The sequence below is a fragment of the Phoenix dactylifera genome, chromosome 5 (genome assembly GCF_051530095.1).
Source record: "Phoenix dactylifera cultivar Ajwa chromosome 5, Ajwa_hap1_PhDact_Kaust_v1.1, whole genome shotgun sequence".
Lineage (NCBI taxonomy): Eukaryota > Viridiplantae > Streptophyta > Magnoliopsida > Arecales > Arecaceae > Phoenix > Phoenix dactylifera.
Genome location: NC_143194.1, coordinates 22,495,814 through 22,515,065, shown reverse-complemented (window position 1 = coordinate 22,515,065; position 19,252 = coordinate 22,495,814). Strand labels below are relative to the sequence as shown.

The 19,252-nt window shown below is 44.8% G+C and overlaps 2 protein-coding genes and 1 pseudogene across 2 annotated transcripts; 2 read left to right on the top strand and 1 right to left on the bottom strand.

The window, feature by feature from the left end:
• Window positions 1-5,215: 5,215 nt before the first annotated feature.
• LOC103717970 (uncharacterized) lies at window positions 5,216-6,125 on the top strand. Its single transcript, XM_008806565.6, has 2 exons — window positions 5,216-5,678; window positions 5,753-6,125. The coding sequence occupies exons 1-2, from the start codon at window positions 5,413-5,415 to the stop codon at window positions 6,123-6,125; spliced, it is 639 nt and encodes a 212-aa protein (XP_008804787.4). The 5' UTR covers window positions 5,216-5,412.
• Window positions 6,126-6,337: 212 nt separating this feature from the next.
• Window positions 6,338-16,125, bottom strand: LOC103717971 (uncharacterized; annotated as a pseudogene).
• Window positions 16,126-18,155: 2,030 nt separating this feature from the next.
• Window positions 18,156-18,923, top strand: LOC148703474 (uncharacterized). Its single transcript, XM_088722989.2, has one exon. It carries the CDS (start codon window positions 18,156-18,158, stop codon window positions 18,921-18,923), a length of 768 nt encoding a protein of 255 aa, XP_088579115.1.
• Window positions 18,924-19,252: the final 329 nt, after the last annotated feature.

Genomic DNA, 19,252 nt, shown 5'->3' with positions numbered 1-19,252 from the left:
TTATTTATTTATTTGCAAAAAAAGCGTTCTTAGTATTGATAATTCATAATATCTGGTGGGTCCAAAACCTATAGTTTAACACCACAATAGATGGAGCACGATGCATATTAGCTTAAAAGATTATAAGAAGCAACGAAACTGAAGATGTTGAAATCACTGGGCTCGGTTGTTACGGTTGGAAGGCGTTCAACAACCATTTATAAAGCAAACATAACTATCAATCAATTTCCAGCTTAAGCACGAAATTTATCATAAGGGAGCCCTTTGATCAAGTCTGCAACACTAACTGCTCTAAAGAATATTTTTTTCATCCGCTCCGCCGTGTCTCTTCATGTACTTTAATGCGTTAGCATTAGTTTAGTACTTTTTTCCCTCAAAAGAGTTGCACTAATAAGGTTAGTGATTAACTGATCTCCATGTCTACACAGCAAACACAGTATAATGATCTTCTAATAATAGGGACCACTCTCTACGTTGTTCAGTGATCTAATATTTTGAACTTATTTTCATTTTTTTTTTGGCATAATGACTGCTTACAGCTCCCGTGTGAGTGCAGCCAACAGTGTCAAGAAAAAGGAGATAGCGTAGAGATAGAGGGACAGCTACATAACACGCCCAAAGAAGCTCACCCAAATGCTGAACAGCAAAGGAGGCGACTCAATCCGCGAGTATGTTCGCCTTCCGGTATACATGAATGGCTTAAAAGGAGCCACAATCTTTCACCACTCTATGGATGTCACTGAGCAACAAGTGTCCATCTTTACATCGATCCTCATCCCGTATCCACTTAATCACCGTAGCTAAATCTCCTTCAAGGCAAATGCTATCAGCACTTAGAACACGCATCGCTTAGGTGATACCCTCTCATGCTGCCCTGGGCTCCGCCTCTATGGCTGTCATATCAAAGGTGTGTCGCCCTCCAGCTGCAATCAGCCTGGAGTCATGACCTCTGATCATAAAGCCCACGCCTCGTTTATCTCCACCTACGAATACAATACCGTCGAAGTTCATCTTGAGATGGTTGGAGAGTGGGGACTCCTAAGAGACAAGGGCAAACCTAGGTATTGCAACAGCAGAGTGGGGGTTCTAGGTGTTCCTAACCATCCCAGATAAGGTCGCCATGGTAATCTCAGCAACATGAAGAGGAGCTCTATCCACAGCAGTCCTCAAGGGTGCCATCCTGTCTTCAAAGAGACGGGCATTTTTGTCAAACCAGATGTGATAAGCCAAATAGGCGCAAGTAATACCCTACTCGGTGGTGCTCGATCTGCGCAGAGAGTCCTTCAGGTGGCGAAGAAGGACCTATACTGACACTGTGGACCGAGGCAAAGGAAACGAAGTCCTTCTCCAAATCTGTATTGCCTGAGGGCATTTGAGAAAATTATGGCTGATGGACTCCTTCGTGTTAGGGCAAACCTTGCATATCGGAGTAGTTCGAACACCTCTTCTGGCCAGCACACTCTTGATTGGTAGACAGTCTCATGGCACTTTTCAGATGAACAAGGCCACTCGAGGGTGGACACGTATCCTCTAGATCCAGCCTATGTTGATCTGCCGGGTCATCTCCCCTCTGATCAAAACATGCAAGTCGCAGGCACATACCTTCGACCTCTCTATCGAAGCTCAGACTAGTCTGTCTGTCACCTTCCTAGTAGGAATAGGTAATACCAGGATCCTCTCATCAAGCTGCTCCCTGAATGCTTTCCGAATCAGTACCTAATTCCACCTACCCTCCCTACCCTCCATAGAGGTGATCAAATCGCTGACTCTGCACTCAACCAGCCTCACAGAATCAGCCATCATCAGCAGCCGACAGAACGGGCGTTGTCCTTCAATACATCAATGGTTTGACCATCACCAATAGCCCATCTGATCGCAGGGAGCACTGTCGGGGCGTGGGCGCAGATCTTCCTCCAAATAAAAGAGCAATGACGCCTGGCTTGTAAGTCAGCCACCATAGCGTAAGCCCCATACTTGGCCCTTAAAAGGGTACACCACAAGCTATTAGGCTCTAGGATATACTTGGCTGTATGTCTTGCCGCAAGAATCTCCCGCTTCGCCGCCATAGAGTGCATGCCCAACCTGCCAGATCTGATCGGCTAACAAACCACCTCCCGTGCCACCATGTGAATGCCACCTCTACCCTCCCGCCTACCCTATATGAAGTTCCTGAACAACTACTCCAGAGTCCTCAATAGAGCCAACGATATGATGGTATTCAATAGCAAGTATACGGTATCGAACTAAGTACTGACCACACCAAAGTGACTCTATCCATCATGAGAGAGCATCCATCTGCCAGTCTTGAAGCCTGTGTCTGATACTCAGCTCGATAGAGAAGCAATCCCTGCTGCGAAGGTGACGTCCAGTGATAAGAACTCCCAAGCCCTCGTGCTCACCCGCTCTTAGAATTTTCTTAATGGAAGCCTTCTATGGCTTGATCTTTGGACTGAAGTAGATAGCTGACTTGACCAGATTGACCCAATACTCGGCCAAGGCTTGCAAAAAGCATGACCAATACTTGTGATCACCATAAAAGGAGTCTTATTGATTCTTTCACCTTCTGCTCTCTAGGGTCTGTGTCTTTTTCTCTTATTCTACTTCTTCCTTTTTAAATCTACAAGGCTAAAGTTGGATGCGAAAACAAAGCATCCATTCTATCATACTAGGTATCCAATGTCACAACTTGCTGTGACTTGGTATAGGGCATATTTCTTAGAATGAGATTACCTACCCTTGTTTGCCGGGACAGAACAAAGAAGACGAACGGAGAGAACAAAGCTTTTTTTCCTTTGAACCGAGATGACACTTCTTCCTGCTGACAGTTCGGGCTACCCCTTTCTTTCGTGAATGAGACAATGACGTACTTCGCCACATGTGGCAATTGATTTTAATTCAGTTGATCCTCTTCGAGCACCTGGAAAATGATTCGGAACTTCTTGATTGAGTGAAAGCACAAGCACTTCGTTAAAAAAAAAAATCTCGTGGATGTAACATTGAACCCCACCAATGATTCTGGGTATCTTGACCTGCCAAACAATTGATGAATCATCTTTAGAAGAAATTACCAATAATTCTGGCCTAAAATAGTGCCATTACAAGTGATTGAATTTCCTTTTCCTTTGTTTGGTAATATAATGATTGATCGATGGACACATAACCAGGCTTCATTTGCATAAAGCCAGGAACTGCCCTGCCGTCGTAGGCTAGGGAAGTTCTCATACGGTTATCGGTTCCATTAGCAAAGTTAGAGAGTTCAGACAGGTCTTTGGTGTGTGGCTGCACACAGTAATCAAACCATCGACCGTTCACTGATACGCTGAGATATCTGAGCACACAGTTTGCATTACAGTCATCCCATGAACTAATCTTGATGTGCCAATGAGTGCCAGATGAAGGCCTGTCCTCAGGAATTCCACGTGGCCACACACTAGGACTCGTCTGTACTGCTGCATAAAACACAATCCATTCCCATATATCCCGACACGTCTCTCCGTCGGGTATATCCCGACGGACACTGTCCTTCTCCAATATGGCGGATGGACACTTCTTTTTATAAAAAAAATCCGTTTCAAAAGCCGTTTGGGAAGGAGACTCCGGTTTCAAAACCCACCAACCAACCGACCACTGCAGTTGGCTACTTTTGATTTAAAACAAAACGTTATGTCTTTTATTATTTTGAAAAAATCTAACAAAGAGAATGCTTAAGAAATAGGTAGAGAATTCAGTTTGCAAAGCTGGTAAGATTCTCTCTCTCTCTTCCTCTTTTTTTTTTTTTTAATTTAAGGGAGGCATATCTGGTGCAACACTCTGAGCAAAAGTTTCCTGCTTTCTTTTAACGGTTGGGTCAACCTAACTTGAACCGTGAGTGATTGTACCAACAGAACTCTGATGAAATTATTAATGGTGGAAGGTTAAAAGAGCAAATCAAGATTCGAATTAGTAGTATTTATTTTTGAAAAGTAACACTGCTGTTTCTTTTTCTAAAAAGCACAGTCGGCATGCCAACAACCTAGATATTTTATGAATAGAGAGATACTCCAACTAGCTAAGGCTTATTTGCCTAGTATTATGGTATATTTAAAGTATGAAGAAAAGATTCTTTTCTATTGGGAAGCAAATATGAGAGGTTATATTTACACCATATGCACTATGCAGCTGGAGAAAAATGCCCGAGTCTTCGAAAGCGACATCTCTTACTCGAGGGTGGTGGCGGCCCAAGGACTACAGCATATGGCGGAGATCATCGGCATTATCGAGGCTTCACTTACTGGATTGGACGGGGACATTTAGAGCCCCTATTCTGCTCTTGCAGCGTCCAGGACTATGTTCGTCTCCTGAGTGCCCCCACCCCTTGGCTTCCTCAAAGTGAACTTCAATGGTAGCGTAGCTGAGGATGGAAACAACAGAGATGTGGAATTCGCCATTAGGGACATGATGATAGACTAACGACGGCGGGGGCGACAGATTTTTGACTCGTCAGTAGTGTGCGCCGAGCTTAGAACTGTCTGGGTGAGTAGTGTCTCTTACACGCGGCGGATACCAGGCGCTATTTGCTTTCTCCTCGAGGAGGATTTGACCACAGTAATTGAGTGGATCCGGGGTTGGAGTTGCTCAGTCGAGGATCGGTCACTGCTCCACAACATTCGCAGAGTTCTGGGGGAGTGTGACTCCCACCAGGCCATGCATGTATATCGGAAAGTGAACGATGCTGCAGCTTGGGTTGCTTCCTTCGCGGTTTACCACTCTGGATATTTCATCTGAATAAACCACGAGACTGTGCCAATGCCTTTATGTAATATTTTGTTTTTAAATTTTATTGGCTGCATTCACTTCCGTCGTATATGAGCCACCGATGTACCATGAACAAATATACACTATATAGCAGTGCTTCATGCTCATCAGTGCTCTAGGCCAATCACTGAGACAAGCGCATGATAAATAGAGCCTATAGGAATGAGATGCGGTGATCGGCATAGTGTACTGCTGCATGATGTGTATGGTGTAGGATATAACTTCTTCGAAAATAAACCTAAACAATGGGCACTAAAACAGGGGTAATGATTCCAATGGTCGTATCCGGAAGCCCCAAAACAAGCGACGCGCACTTAACATCAAGATCGGTCTATGGGCCCTCGCTCTAAACGTGAACTGGTGGGCGAACTTGCGAAAAGGGGTTTGTCTTCGACTGCATGACAATAGAGCGGTGCAAACGACACAACATACTTTACATGATTCCTGTATAAATCTAGGCACAGGCCCCTCGGAAAAACACCTTCCTTGCGTCACGCTTTCTCCGCCCTTCTTCACCAAATTCCCTCTCCACACCATTCTATTACCCCCTTCTTCCCTTCCTCTTCCCTGCCAAAAGGGAAGAGCATTTCATTCCTCTACTCCTTATTAAATCCATTTATGGATTTAACAACTCCACCGCCTTCTCCTGGCCGGAGATCTCAAGTGAAAATAAGCTCACAGCCCCGCAGCTCAAAATGGTATTTGGATTGGCAGTTGGAGCATTGTGAAAGGGAGACCTCAACTGGTGGCCTCCTCCAGAATTGTGACCTTCCACCTCCCCTCAAGGTCTTCTCAGTTAAGGGATATGATGCCAAGAGGGGGATTGGAGGCATCAGCCCTGCCATCCCAGTACAAAAACAAGCAGCCCCAACTCCAGCACCAATGTAAGCTCCACACCGTGAACATAAGTTGGTTTTTCTTTTGTCGACTGAAAGGCTTATTTTCTCTGATTTGGCAGCAAGGATGATCAAATGGACAATGAACTGGGATCGAAGCATGGAGGCAGCGAGAACTCAAGCGTGCTAAGAGCCCTGCAGCTCTCACAGACACGAGCACGGGAAGCCGAGAAGGCGGCCTTACTTGCGAACAAACAAAACAAAGAGTTGGCCGTGCTGATCTTGGAGGAGTCGTCGAGACTGTATGCCCACCGGCAGTGGGTGAAGCTGCTCGAGATCGAGGTCTCAATGCTAAAGAAGAGGAGCTCGATGAACCTGAAGGAGGAAGTGATGGATGAGGATGATGCAGAGCCTGCCGACTCATGGTTTTTGGCTTTGGCCTTGTGCTTGGGCATTGCCAGTATGGGGTTTGTGCTCAGCCGCTGCATGTTTTGATATCTCCATTGGTGTGTCCATTGATTTGCAAAAATCAGTAGATCTCTCATTACAAAGGACTTAACCATGTACAAACTCAAAAAACAGAGCAGATCAATTTCATCTCAGGATCATTTATCAAGTCAAGATTACTCATATGCATGAAGAGAGGGAAGATTGCTAATAGTATGAGATCGGAAGGGCCGATGATGGCTTTGGCAAGATGAAGTATTTCTTTCCATACCATGCCCAGTCATATTTTACATACTCAGAAATATTTCTGTCAACTATATTTATTCATTAAATCAGTATGACTGGTGCGCAGACCTACGGTGCGTATAACACTCATCACTGCTTCCGAAAGACTCCAAGCAAACCCAACAAATGTGCGTCCCACACTTGCACTCAACGTGATTGCAACCATCGATCTTCTCAACCGTGTGACGGCACGCCGGCATTCCTTTATGTCCTCCCTCCCCCTGACCCGCTCCACTAATGTGTCCTCCTTGTACTCCTTGTATCTCTCGCAAGATATGAGAGGACTCTTCCATCTTGTCAGTCGACAGGAGAGGGAAGCCATCTCTGGACCTGATGGTGGACTCGCATTGATCAACCAAGCATCTCCGACAGAAATCATGCCCGCAGGCTTCGAGCCTGTAAGGCTCCTGCAGCTCGCACAGGCAAATTGGGCATGAGGTTTCTGACGGCGGCTCGGCCATCCCAGATAGTGCCACCTCAGATATCACCTCTTCCATCTTTTGCTTCGGCTCCTTGTTTCCTCGAACATTGATGATATGGCATCGGGTGTCGAGAGTCAGCTTTACCCCAGGCACCATTTCCTTCAGCCCCTGAAGATCTGTTCCAAATCTCTGAACCACTTCTTTCATCAAGCCCGGTGGGAGGTTGCGACCCCGGAGATAGATCTCAAGTTTCTTGTCCTCATGGGGAGATAGCAGTGATTGCACCAAATTCTCCTCAGCTGCAGCAACCTCCTTCGGGGGTCCAAACACTTTGACATTTAGATTCTGCCTGTCATACAGAATGCAGGTTCCAGACTTCTGCTCCATAGCTTTCAAGAGTTTCCCGCAATCCCGGGACAGGAGTAGCTGAAGCACTGCTGGAGTGAGGCTTGGATGGCTTACGGTCTTGCCTTTCATCAACTGCTCCACAGCCCTCCGCAAGTCTGCAACAGTTCTTGTGGCTTTGGCAGATATCTTCGCTCGATAAGAACCATTATTGTTCTTTTCCGGACTATAAAATACACCTGCACGGTATGATACCACATGAGAATTAGGCCTCCTTTGGCGGAGTAGATCTTTTTTAAGTAGAATTTTTATAAAAAAGCTATTAATTGTTTATTAACTATATTTCTAAAGTGCTGTAAGATTTTAATATGTATTTAGTAAACGAACTCAGAAAGTATTTTTGGTATGACAAAATAACCATAAAGAATATTGCATAGTATTATACATTAGAGCATAATAAAATATAATATATATTAATACATAAATATATAATATAGTATAATATTACAGTAATGTAATATACTATTATTATAATATAGTAATATAATATTGTATATTATAGCATAATAATATAACATAATTTGATATTATATAATATAATATATTAATGTATGATGATATAATAATATAATATTATATTTATAGTATAATACAATAATAAAAGTATAAAATATTATAATTATTATCATTATATATTAATATTATTATTTTCTGTAAGTATTATATTTTATCATGGGTATTTTGGTCCAAAAAAAATTATAACTCAAAACAACTTCCTCACGGAGCCTAAAAGTGCTTTTCTGGAGAAGCTTCATTCCAAAAAGCTATTTTAGCTTTCTGGTAAAGCTAAAACTACATCTTAATTTTTTTACCAAACACTTCTATTCCATTTAAAAGTGTTTTTAGAGCTTTCTGGCCCTCCAAAAGCTCTACCAAATGGAGCCTTAGTCATGTTCTGCACCGAGAGAACTTAACAGATATCAAATATAATGCAATTTCTTAACGATATTGTCTATGATGAATTAAAAGGTCTGCAGTCCTACCACATGGTACCACATAAGAAAGTAACTACAACAAGAGTATAAAACTAAACGACTTACGATTCCCCAGTTGAAAGATAAAATTTCTCACAAAATTTCTCCCTTTCCTATGGAGAAGATTTACTTGCATTGGAAATGACATATACAGAATTTAACCACTGAAGTCGCATGATTGCCTCATCAGTTTGCTTGCCTCCCTTTTTAAACTCCTTTTTTTTTCTCTCAGAATATATGCAATTCAAGTTCCCTGCAAAGAGTTGAAGCAATTTTTTTTCTCCTTGATGTGTCTTTCGACTTACATATTTCACCATCAAATTTCTCCTTGAAATTTCACATCTAGCCGCTTAATTGATGCATTTTGCCATCTGCGCCATCATCATCTTGGATGTTGCTTGCAATTTCAATACTAATCTATTGAAAATTCAAATTTAATCTGTTAACTAAGGCATGTAACTACAAATTTTTTTCATAGATTAGCACCTGCACATCCCATGAAAATAAGGAAAACAATTATTTCAGGTACTAAAAACAAAACAAAGTCGTCTTTTAGGTTAACTAAATTTTAGTAGTTTCTGTACCACAAAGAAAGCCTATTCAGCAATTTATGTACATTTCCGCATGATTCTTGAGTACCAGCAAACAATTGTGTAAACCTTTCCAAACTTTGCTCTCTTCATTTTCCACACACCTTCTATGAGTCCCTTCTTTTCCAAAGTTTCTCACTTGCATACTAAGAATTCTGATTTTGTTCAACATTCTAGCAGTCAACTTTGTTTTCAAACTCGGACCTTGCTGGACTAAATCATATCTTAAAGAAAATAGTCCCTATCATTGATGTTAAATAAACAATTAGTATCTGTTATTCCAAAGAGATGTAATGTGACATATTGATACCAAGATATTACCCTTTAAAGTTTTTCAAAGACTAGGCTCTTTGACTTCAATATTTAAATTAATATGGCTATCAGAAATAATAATTAACTTAGCAGGAACAAATTCAGACACTCTGAGTGAGAAATGAATCATACGCAGTACTCATCATTCAGCACCATAGAGTACTAAGCATGGTTAGAGCAGTAGAAAGCAAAAATGGAAAATATTGCCATTATTTTCACAATAGGAACAGGAACAAGATATGCAGAAGGAAACAGATATTTGAAAATAAAAGGACAATGAGTCAAATTATTTAGTTAAAAGGAAATGCACACATGCCCTTCTTTCACTGGAAGCTTTCAAGTATTCAGTTGTTTCCTAATAACAAAGTAGACACAAGCAGGACAAGATAATTAATGACTGCGAGACACATGTTCACACTGTATCTTCTGCCATGAGAGACAACCTGAATGCCCCAGATCAGTTGCAGATACAAACTAAATCAAGCAATACTTTGTCACGAGAACAACATTTTTAGTTACTAAATAGAAAAACTAGGTAGATAGGCATATGATCCGATCAAATCCAATATGAAAATCAAATGCCATATAACTTCAAGCTTAAATATGATATCAAATTTGTCTTCCATGATGAGGTTGAAATTCATACAGGGTGTCTGGCACGGTTCTCTAATCTAGATGCTACAAGAATTATTTTGCAGCCAATTTATCTATTAACACCTACATGCATGTATTTTGTTCAGTATGTAATCAAAATGATTTGTTTGAGTACAAAAAATACATCCATATCAGTTAAGAGAAAAGAAGCTAAACAAATATTATTACTAACCATATAATAAAGTTACTAAGCATATCAAAATATCTCTTAGAAAGAATCTTAGTTCTTGAGAACTCCTCAAATTTGGGAGTTCATATGTCTGCTTAGGAAACCCTTTTTGATCAGAAAATCAGCATCTTGGTTCATTTGGAGTCCTATGTTAATTATTGTCACAATTTCTGATTTAATAGGTTGGATTAGAAAGGTTTTGCATATATTAGGATTGTATTTTGGTCATTTATTTATCCTTCTCTGAGAAGCGAGAGGGAAATTCAAACTTGTAATATGATAATTGATTTTTGAAGAAAAAAAGAATTGATAGTGGTTTCACCTCCCAATCATCCGTCTCTTTCCTTTGATCTGTGTTTATGTCTCCTAATTTTTTTCTTCTTTCTCTCTCCTCATACCAAAGTATGACCCTTTCTCCAAGGCTACATCACAAACCATGCATGCACAAGTGTTGCAAAATGCAACCTAAAGTTTGTGTAAACATGTTTATTTAATACTTGACATTAGGTTTTCATCATAAGCCTTGGAACTGATTATCGCTAAAGAACAATAAATTTCATTTAGAATGTGTTTTCGACATAAGACATGTGCCCTGGGACATACCAAGCACCAACACTGCATCCCATATTAAATTCAGATAAAAACAATATCATTAATACACATATCAGAATCTTTGCAACATTCTGAAGACACATATCAGGATCTCTGTCTTACCAAGTCCCACGAAACTGACCATTCAAAATGATGATTTTCAAATAATCATGTGAGCTTAATAAAATGAGCATGCTTAGCAAACAAAAATATTTTCTCAATGCTTAGCTAATTAATTCAACAGAATCCACTGAAAATAGCATACTACATAGATATAAAGCATATGCAAAGATAATCAAAAAACAACCCAAATTACCTCCTATTTTAGGATCTTGTTTATACACCTTAACCAACAGGCCTTATCCATTCTATATGGGACTGCTACATGGATCAAAAGAAACCCACTTAAATTGACAATGTTTTATACCAGGACTCTCAACCTAATGTCAACATTCTATCAAGATCACCATAGCTACCATAACTTGCATAGGTAGTTCCTTACAAATTTCACTCTGATACAACCATCAAGTGGTGGGAAGAGAAACAGTACAATATTGCAAAGAACCATCAGAGATCACCCTTCCGTGCACAGAACGAGTGGGAGAGAGCAATTTATTAAGTGAAACAAACAAGCATAACGAAGATATATATCTCCACTTACTCTATTGACAAAAGCTAATACCTGATTGGAAAATATGTGACTAAGAATTTTCCTTCTGCAACCATAGATGGGCAACCCGTCCTTAAGTCGCCGGCATTCCCTTTTCATCACATTGTGGATCGTGCTCCAATCCAACTCGCCCAGAAGATTAAAAATCTTAACTTCCCCCTCCTCGTCCTCCTCCTCACAGACCTCCTGCTGCTGCTGCTTGCGGAGGCAATTGAGAAGATCCTCCATCGCATCCCTGAACGCCTTCAACCTGCTCTCCAACTGTTCTTTATCCACCTCCAGACTCCTCCTCCTGTCCTGCAGCTCCCCAAAGGTGGCCAGCCGTTTCGGCTTCATGAGCATCTTCGACACCTTCTTGATCTCATTCTCCAACTGCTCGATCTTCCCCCTCGTACTGCCGCATCGCCTCGCACTCGAGAAGGCCCCTGATGTGGCCGGCGAAGAGGACCCTGAGGCGGCTCTTCTCTTCGGCCCTTTGAGAAAGAAGGAGTCCGGTGGAGGACTCGATGCTGGGGTCAAGAGGTGGGAGCCTTCCAGGCGGCGGCCCCAGAGGTAGACGGTGGCCTCGAGAGCGTCGGCCCAGCACCGCAAGTGGAGCTCTCCGACGCGGGAGCCTTTGGAGTAGACCGAGGACTTCCTCGGCGAGAAAGGACAGGAGACAATGAAGTCGCGGATGTAGGACAAGGAGAGGCCTTTCTCGGTGGGAGGGGAGCGTCGGAGAAGGACGACGAACCCGGGCCGAGGCTCCGGCGGCTCTTGCCAGCGCCTCCAGTGGGGTTGGGGACTGAAGGCCAGCCGTTCTTTCGAAAAAGCGAACTCTCGGCCGGAATGGCGGTCGCCCCGGGCGGTGATCGGGATGGAAGCCCCTCCTCATACGCCGGGCCGGATCGGGCGCAACGAAACCCTAAAAATTCTCTTATTAGGGATTTCGCGAAGAAAGATGGAAGCCGAGAGAGAGAGAGAGAGGTCACGACGAGTGGGACTAAAAGGGAGAGACGGTGGAAAGAACAGAACACGAGGGCTAGCGTTTTACTTGCCGAAAGCGGGAGGGAAACGGTTGAACAGCAACGGTGGGGAGCGGGGTTGGACGTGGGGTCTATCGAGGTGGAGGTGGGTCCGATGAAAAGATGAAGTAGATGGCGAAGTAAACCAAGGGAAGGAATTGTACATGAAAGGGTGAGAGGAGGAGGAGTGAAGAGAATAAAAAAGGATTAAGTAAATTTTAATAAATATCAAATCTTAAAAAAAATAAAGTGCAAAATTTTAGAGGTTAGCATGATTGATGCATGTTGATTTTTATTTATTAATTAACAAATTATGGTTGATTACGAATCTGCATAGAAAATAAGAAATAAAACTGCTTTTATTGTTCTGAAGTATAATAGATTCAGTAGGATCAATCTCAGTCATTATGCATCTAAAATAAAATGATAATAGATTTAAAACAAATTTCAATTACAACAGAATTGCAAAGTTGAAATGCTAGGCCTTAGTGGTCTGCATATGATATGCACGCCGAATTGTATTCAGCAAGTATTAGCCAACTATTAATTTGTTTTGATGGATATGAAATACCATCACTTTATTATCTTGAAAGATAGCAGATTCAATTAGAAGAAGATGAAGATAGTGACACTCGACAAAAGAGAAAACTAAGATAGGAACCCCAGCAAGAGAGAGAATTAAACATGGAAGGGCGAGAGGATGAGGAGTAAAGATAATGAAAACAAATTAAGTCAATTTTAATACATGCAAATCTTACAAAGTGAAGCACAGAGGTCTACATGAAATGATGTGTGTTGCTTTTCATTTACTGGTGAATAAATTTTAGCCGATTACAAATCCGCATAAAGAAGAAGAAATACGTTACAAATCCATATAAAATATAAGAAATAGGCCTGCTTTTATTGTTTCAAAGTATAATGGATTCGATTAGGGTCAACGTCATTCAAAATACATGATTTGTTCGATAATAATTTAGTCTAAAATAAAATGGTAATAAATTTGAATAATTTTTAATAAAAGATGATTTGTGGAATTGAAATCCCAGATTTTAGTAGTCTAGATGCACAATGCATGCCTATTTTCATTTAGCAAGAATCAACCTACTATTAGTTTGTTTCAATGAATGTGAAATGCCACAACCTTATCATCTTGAAAGGTAACATTCAATTAAAAGACAATCTTAGTTTCCTCTCAACAAAAACCGGAAACTAAGTTGGGAACCCTAGCAACTGAGGGAGTTGAATATAGAAGGATGAAAGGATGAGGAATGAAGATAATGAAAATGAATTAAGTGAATTTTAATAAATATCAAGCCTTAAAAAGTGAAGTGCTAGCTTTCAAAGGTCTGCATGAGTGACAAGAGTTGATTTTTATTTACTAATTAATAAATTATAGCCGGTTACAAATCTGCATAGACAACAAGAAATAGAAGTGCTTTATTATTTTGAAGTGTAATGGATTTAGATAGGGTCAAGCTCAGTAAATATGCATTCTGGCCCATAATAATAAAGATAAAATGCTAATAAATTTAAACAAATGTTAATTAAAGATGACTTGTAAATTTGAAATATCAGTGGTTTGTATACACTATTTATTTTGATTTTTATTTATCAAGCGTTAGCCGGCTATTAATTTGTATTTATGAATGTAAAATATAATAACTTCATCATCTTGATGGGTAACATATTCAATTAAGGTTAGTGTCCTCATCGCTAAAATTAGACGCTCCATAATAATTTAACAGATTCAATTTTTCTAATCATGTAATCTTAATAAAGTGAATTTACTTAGTCAATATGTACATTTATATAAACTTCAATGGGCCAACGATATGAGATTGATGGTAACTCTAACAAAAGGCAACAGTTGGAAACGCTAGCAATAAGAGGAAGAGAAACGGAATTAAGCATGAAGGATGGAGAATGGAGATGATGAAAATGATTTAAGTGAATTTTAATTTGTGATGAACCACAAAAAATGAAGCTCCAGAATTCAATAGTTCGCATGCACAGTATATATAGATTTTTATTTTTCTGATTAACAAGTGGTATTTTATCTACCAATTCACATAGAATAGTAAGAAATAGAATCACTTTTATTGTCTCGAAATGTAACGAATTCAATTAGGATCAATGACCAGGTCAGCAGGCATAATCCACTCTATCATAATTTAATATTTAATAAAATGATAAAATTGCAATAAATAACTAAGGAAGAAACATAAAATTGAAAAGCCATCTTTCAATAGTTTACATGCACTATACTTGTGAATTTTCATCTTGAAGTGCAACAAATTCAATTAGGGTCAGCTATCTTGGTCAATAACACAATCCCCTCCCTGGCTCAATTCTCTTACCTAGCCTAATTACAACCCTCTGGATTGATCCCCCCCCCCCCCCCCCCCCCCAGTCTGCAATTTTGGGAGACCTCCCACCCTGCTGCTCATGAGCACCCTCTCTTCTCTGAATAGAGCTTAATTGAGCATCAAGAACACACTGTTCATAAATAGCTCCCTTGTTGGGCACTTGATTGCAACTATATGATCTTTTGTCTGACCATTTCCCTTACACAGTTATCATTGTCCATTTAATCTCATGGATACGATTAGACTTGTTTTTACACATAGATGCACCTACTTCTACTCACAATAATATATTTTACACACAGATACGAATAGAAAAAGTCCATTGAATCCAAGGCCAAGAACAAAATGGCCAATCTATATGGCCGATCGAAATGTCTCAATCAAAAAAAAATTGGCGGAGATGTTAAGTGGCAGTCTAAGCAAGAGCTAAATATCAAAATCTTCTACATCTAGAGATTTTTGAGAGAGAATTTCTGTGTTATGGACCTTCACAGTTCTCTGCTCTCAAATTTTGACTCAACCTAATATTGTTTGCAGGTCATTATCTTATCGATTTGACATGACTATAGAAAATACGTCCATCTGTTTTTTTTTGTACACAATACGTCTATCTGTTTGAGAACGATAATAAGGTTCGGCTATTGAACCCACAAAAGTAAAGAATTTTTTTTGAAGAAGCTAAAGTAAAGAACTAGCACACTCGTTTGATCATTTTCACGCTGGTAAATTGGCATGGAAAGGATTATATTGGAATTCCTGCTACATATCACAAGGGCACATGGTGTTAATGGATTTCCGGCATCGACTTCCACAAAGGACCGGTGAACTGGGTGGTGACATAGTACGTGAGTACTGGCATTTTTTTAATATTAGAAACAGTGAAAATTTGTAAATGCTCATCATGAAAAAATTACCAAGTCCATGATGTTCCCAAAAGGAAGAGAAGGGTCAAATTACCGAGAAGAGAAGTAATTAGTGAACTCTGGGGAAACTCCTAACGGCTAGTTTCCTGCTGGAGAACTGATCGGCGGTATCAACACCGGTCTAGTCGAAGTGGTATTCCGATGTCGCGGGAGGCCGACCGTCCATCCGGATGGCGGGATGAGCGACGGGATTCAAGCAAACAGCTCGGCGTCCTCCAGGGCTACCCCCCTATTCACTGTCTTCTACCTTGCAGGGCGCCCGATGGACTAGAAGGGGAAGCAACCGGCAGGGACGGCAACAGAGGGAGCGGTGAGAGGCAACGGTAAGGGTTCTGGCGCCTGGACGAGGCCGGGGCCATGGGTGACTCAATGGCCCACGGCTGCGGAGGTGGAGCGGCTGAGCCGCTGCTTCCCAGAGGTGTTGGTTCTTCCGGAGGAGCCGATTGAGGCGGCTCGGCTCGAGTGGGAAGGGCAGGCGGCGGTGGTCCGTAGCTTCAGCCACCGTGTCCCAGCTGAGTGGGTGGCGAAAGATGTCGCCGCTCAGTCTAAGATGAAGGAGGTGGTGGCCGTCCCGCTCGCGGACGGCTACCTTGCCCTGAGGTTCCGATCGACGGAGGACCAGGACCGGGCACTGAGTGAGGGCCCGTGGGTGGTGGCCGGGCAACTCCTAGCCATGACCCCATGGGTTCCCGATTTCGAACCCGGGGAGGAGGCCGTGCAGACGGCAATGGGTGGCTCCGCCTGCCTCGTCTGCCGCCGGAATATTGGTCAACGTCGACCACCCTCCACATCGCCGCTCAGGCGGGCCAGCCGGTCGCTGTGGACGGCGTCACAAAGCAGCGGCAGGCGATGGGGTTCGCCCGGGTGAAGGTGGCGGTCGACACCACCAAGCCCTTGTTACCGGGCGTGTTGATCCAGGGGAAGACGAAGGTGAGATGGCAGCCCTTCGTCTTCGAAAATGCCCCGACTTTGTGCTCCCGGTGTGGGCAGATGGGTCACCAGGCAGCGGCTTGCCGCTTTCCGGCAACCACTAGCGCCGAGGGGGGTTCGGCTTCGGCTTCGGCTTCAGTGGAGGTGAACCCGGGGGGCGGGCCGGCTTAACCGTCTCCAGGCGTCGGGGACGACGTACAGGGACCGATCTACGGTCACTGGATGGTGGCGACATGGCGGCGACTCCCACGGGAGAATCGGCCACCGCGGCCGGGGGAGATGACCTAGCCGCACTCGAGGCCCGGGTCGTCTTCGACTCGGCCGCCGTCTCCGGCGCCTCGCCCAACTACGCCGGTGTCCCTGGCGGACACCGACGGCTGGCAGAAGCCAACGAAGGTGGCACGCCGCCGGTCACCACTGGCCATTGAGGGGGACGGGCACCGGGAGCCTCCCTTCGGCCCCCTCCAGGTGGACTCGACCGATGACCTCCTGGCCAAGTTAGGGGACCCGGGGCCGAGTCGGCGACTCAGCAAGGCCCCGGTGCGGGCTGATCCTGAGCCTAGCCAGGCGGCCGCGGCCCGAGCCCAAACCCAGAAGCGGCCCAGGCCGCCGGCGGGCCTTGGCCCACTTGGGGATCCCGGGCAGGGGGCCCAGCTGGCCCTCGCGCCTGTGGGCCGAGGGATCTTGACTGGGTCGGCCCAGCGCAACCGGGCCCACAAGGCCGGGCGCCGAGGTCGCGGGCCGGTGGGGGCGGCCCGGGGTGCGGCTCAAGCCGTCGGCGCGCCCTGCGCCATTGTCGTGCCACGCGCCATCGGTGCGTCGAGACCTGCGGACGCGCCGGGCGCTGAGATCGCGCCCGGCGCTGGGGTCACGCGAGCCCAGGCTTCGCTGGGCCCGTGCGAGGATGCGCGCGACCGACGGGCCGCGTGGATAGATGAGGAACTGCAGGCTATGGGCCTTCAGGCCCAGCCTGCGGTTGTCTTCTTGGGCCAAGTTTCAGCAGGCCCACAGGCCTAGTCTGATTTGGGCCTGGGGAGTTTTGCTGTACTGGCGTTGCAGGGCCGAGCGAAGAACCAGCTGGGCCATTTCGGTTCAGCCCTCCTCATCGGGGAGCTGATTTGGAGCTAGTACCCTGCGTACACGATGATCATGCCCGTCTCACTTTGGGCGTGACGAGTGAGGTGCAGCCATGGGACGTGCGGGTGGGCACTGACCCTGATGGAGTTTTCCGGTTTGGCTCTCTGCCTCCGGCCGCGGGTGAGCAGGGGGAGGCTGCCTCCAGTGGGAGTGGGGCCAGGGACCACCTCGTGCCGCTTCCGGCAGGGAGTCAGGCCGCGCCGCTGATGCCAGGAGGGGGCACGGACCACACGTCTGCTGTGCAGCGTATCAGGGCGGCAGTCATGCAGGTCGTATCTGATGAGCTGCGGGAGGGCCCAGGTAGCGCGCTTGAGGCGGGCCCCACGTCCTAGGGGGAGGATGGGTCAGAGGCCGACTACGTGGACTGTGATCCATGAGGTTCCTAGCCTGAAATTGTAGGGGGGCGGCCAAGCCGTCCTTTATGTCTTCTTTCAAACGGTTAGTGCAAGTTCACTGTCCGGAGATCTGCTTCCTTAGTGAGACCCGACTATCTGGTGAGGGGCTTGTACGTTTGAGACGGTGCCTGGGGAGGGACTGGGAGACATACGCAGTCGACTCCCGGGGGCTGTAAGGAGGTATCCTGCTCCTGTGGAGGCGACGGGTGGCGACCTTTGATGTCTTCCATAACTGCCCCCAACAGGTAGTTATGGTTGTATCGGCACCTAATGCTGCTCCGTGGGTTTTGTGTGGGGTGTATGCGAGCATGAGAGTCCTTTGGCAAGAGATCACCAGTCTCACCACCCAGGGTGTCCCGACAATTGTATTTGGTGACTTCAATTGCATCTTGAGTTTGGGTGACAAGAGGGGAGGGGCAGCCTTCATGGATAGAGTGGACAGGAGAGAGTTTCGCGATTTTGTGTCGCGTACTGGCCTGGTGAACTTAGGGTTCTCTAGACCTCAGTTTATTTGGTGCAATAATCAGCTCGGCAGTGCTAGGGTTTGGGAGTGTCTAGATAAGGCCTTTGCATCCCCGGACTGGATCCTCCGTTTTCCTACCTGCAGGGTTAGTCACTTACCTCGGATCGCCTCGGACCACTGCCTCCTGCTGATTTCCACATCATTGGGACCTAGTCATTACAGCCCCTTCCGCTTTGAGAAGGTTTGGCTATCGTACCCCCAGTCCTGGGACATTGTCCGTGAGGCATGGCATATCCCGGTGCGTGGAGATGCTATGCACCGGGTGTCGCGCAAACTAGAGTTGGCCAAGAGGCGTCTCCGGCGATGGAACCGTGAGGTTGTGGGCGATATCTTTCGGAGAGTCGAGGGGGTAGAGACTGCGATCACTGAGTTGCAGAGGAAAGAAGATCTAGAAGGTGTGCTCTCGGTGGATGACATGGATGACCTTCGGGGGCTTCTAGAGACTCACCACTCACTACTGCGGCAGCACGAGATCTTCTGGCGACAGAAATCTTGAGTTCAGTGGGTACGTGAGGGTGACCGCAATACTAGTTTCTTCTACCGGACTACGATTATCCGAAGGCAGCGGAGCACGATCCACTCGCTGCGAGATAGGTCTGGACATCGGGTGGAAGGTGAGCCTGCTATTCGTCAGATCCTGCTGAATTTCTTCCACGCCAGATGGACGAAGGATGAGGATTCCGGCGACAGAGACCAACCCCCGAGCGTGGATGCAAGAATCAAGGATGATGAGAACACAGCCCTGATCCGACCGGTGTCGGCTCAGAAGGTACAGGAGGCAGTCTGGGCCTTGGCTCCAGACAAGGCCTCGGGACCGGACGGGTT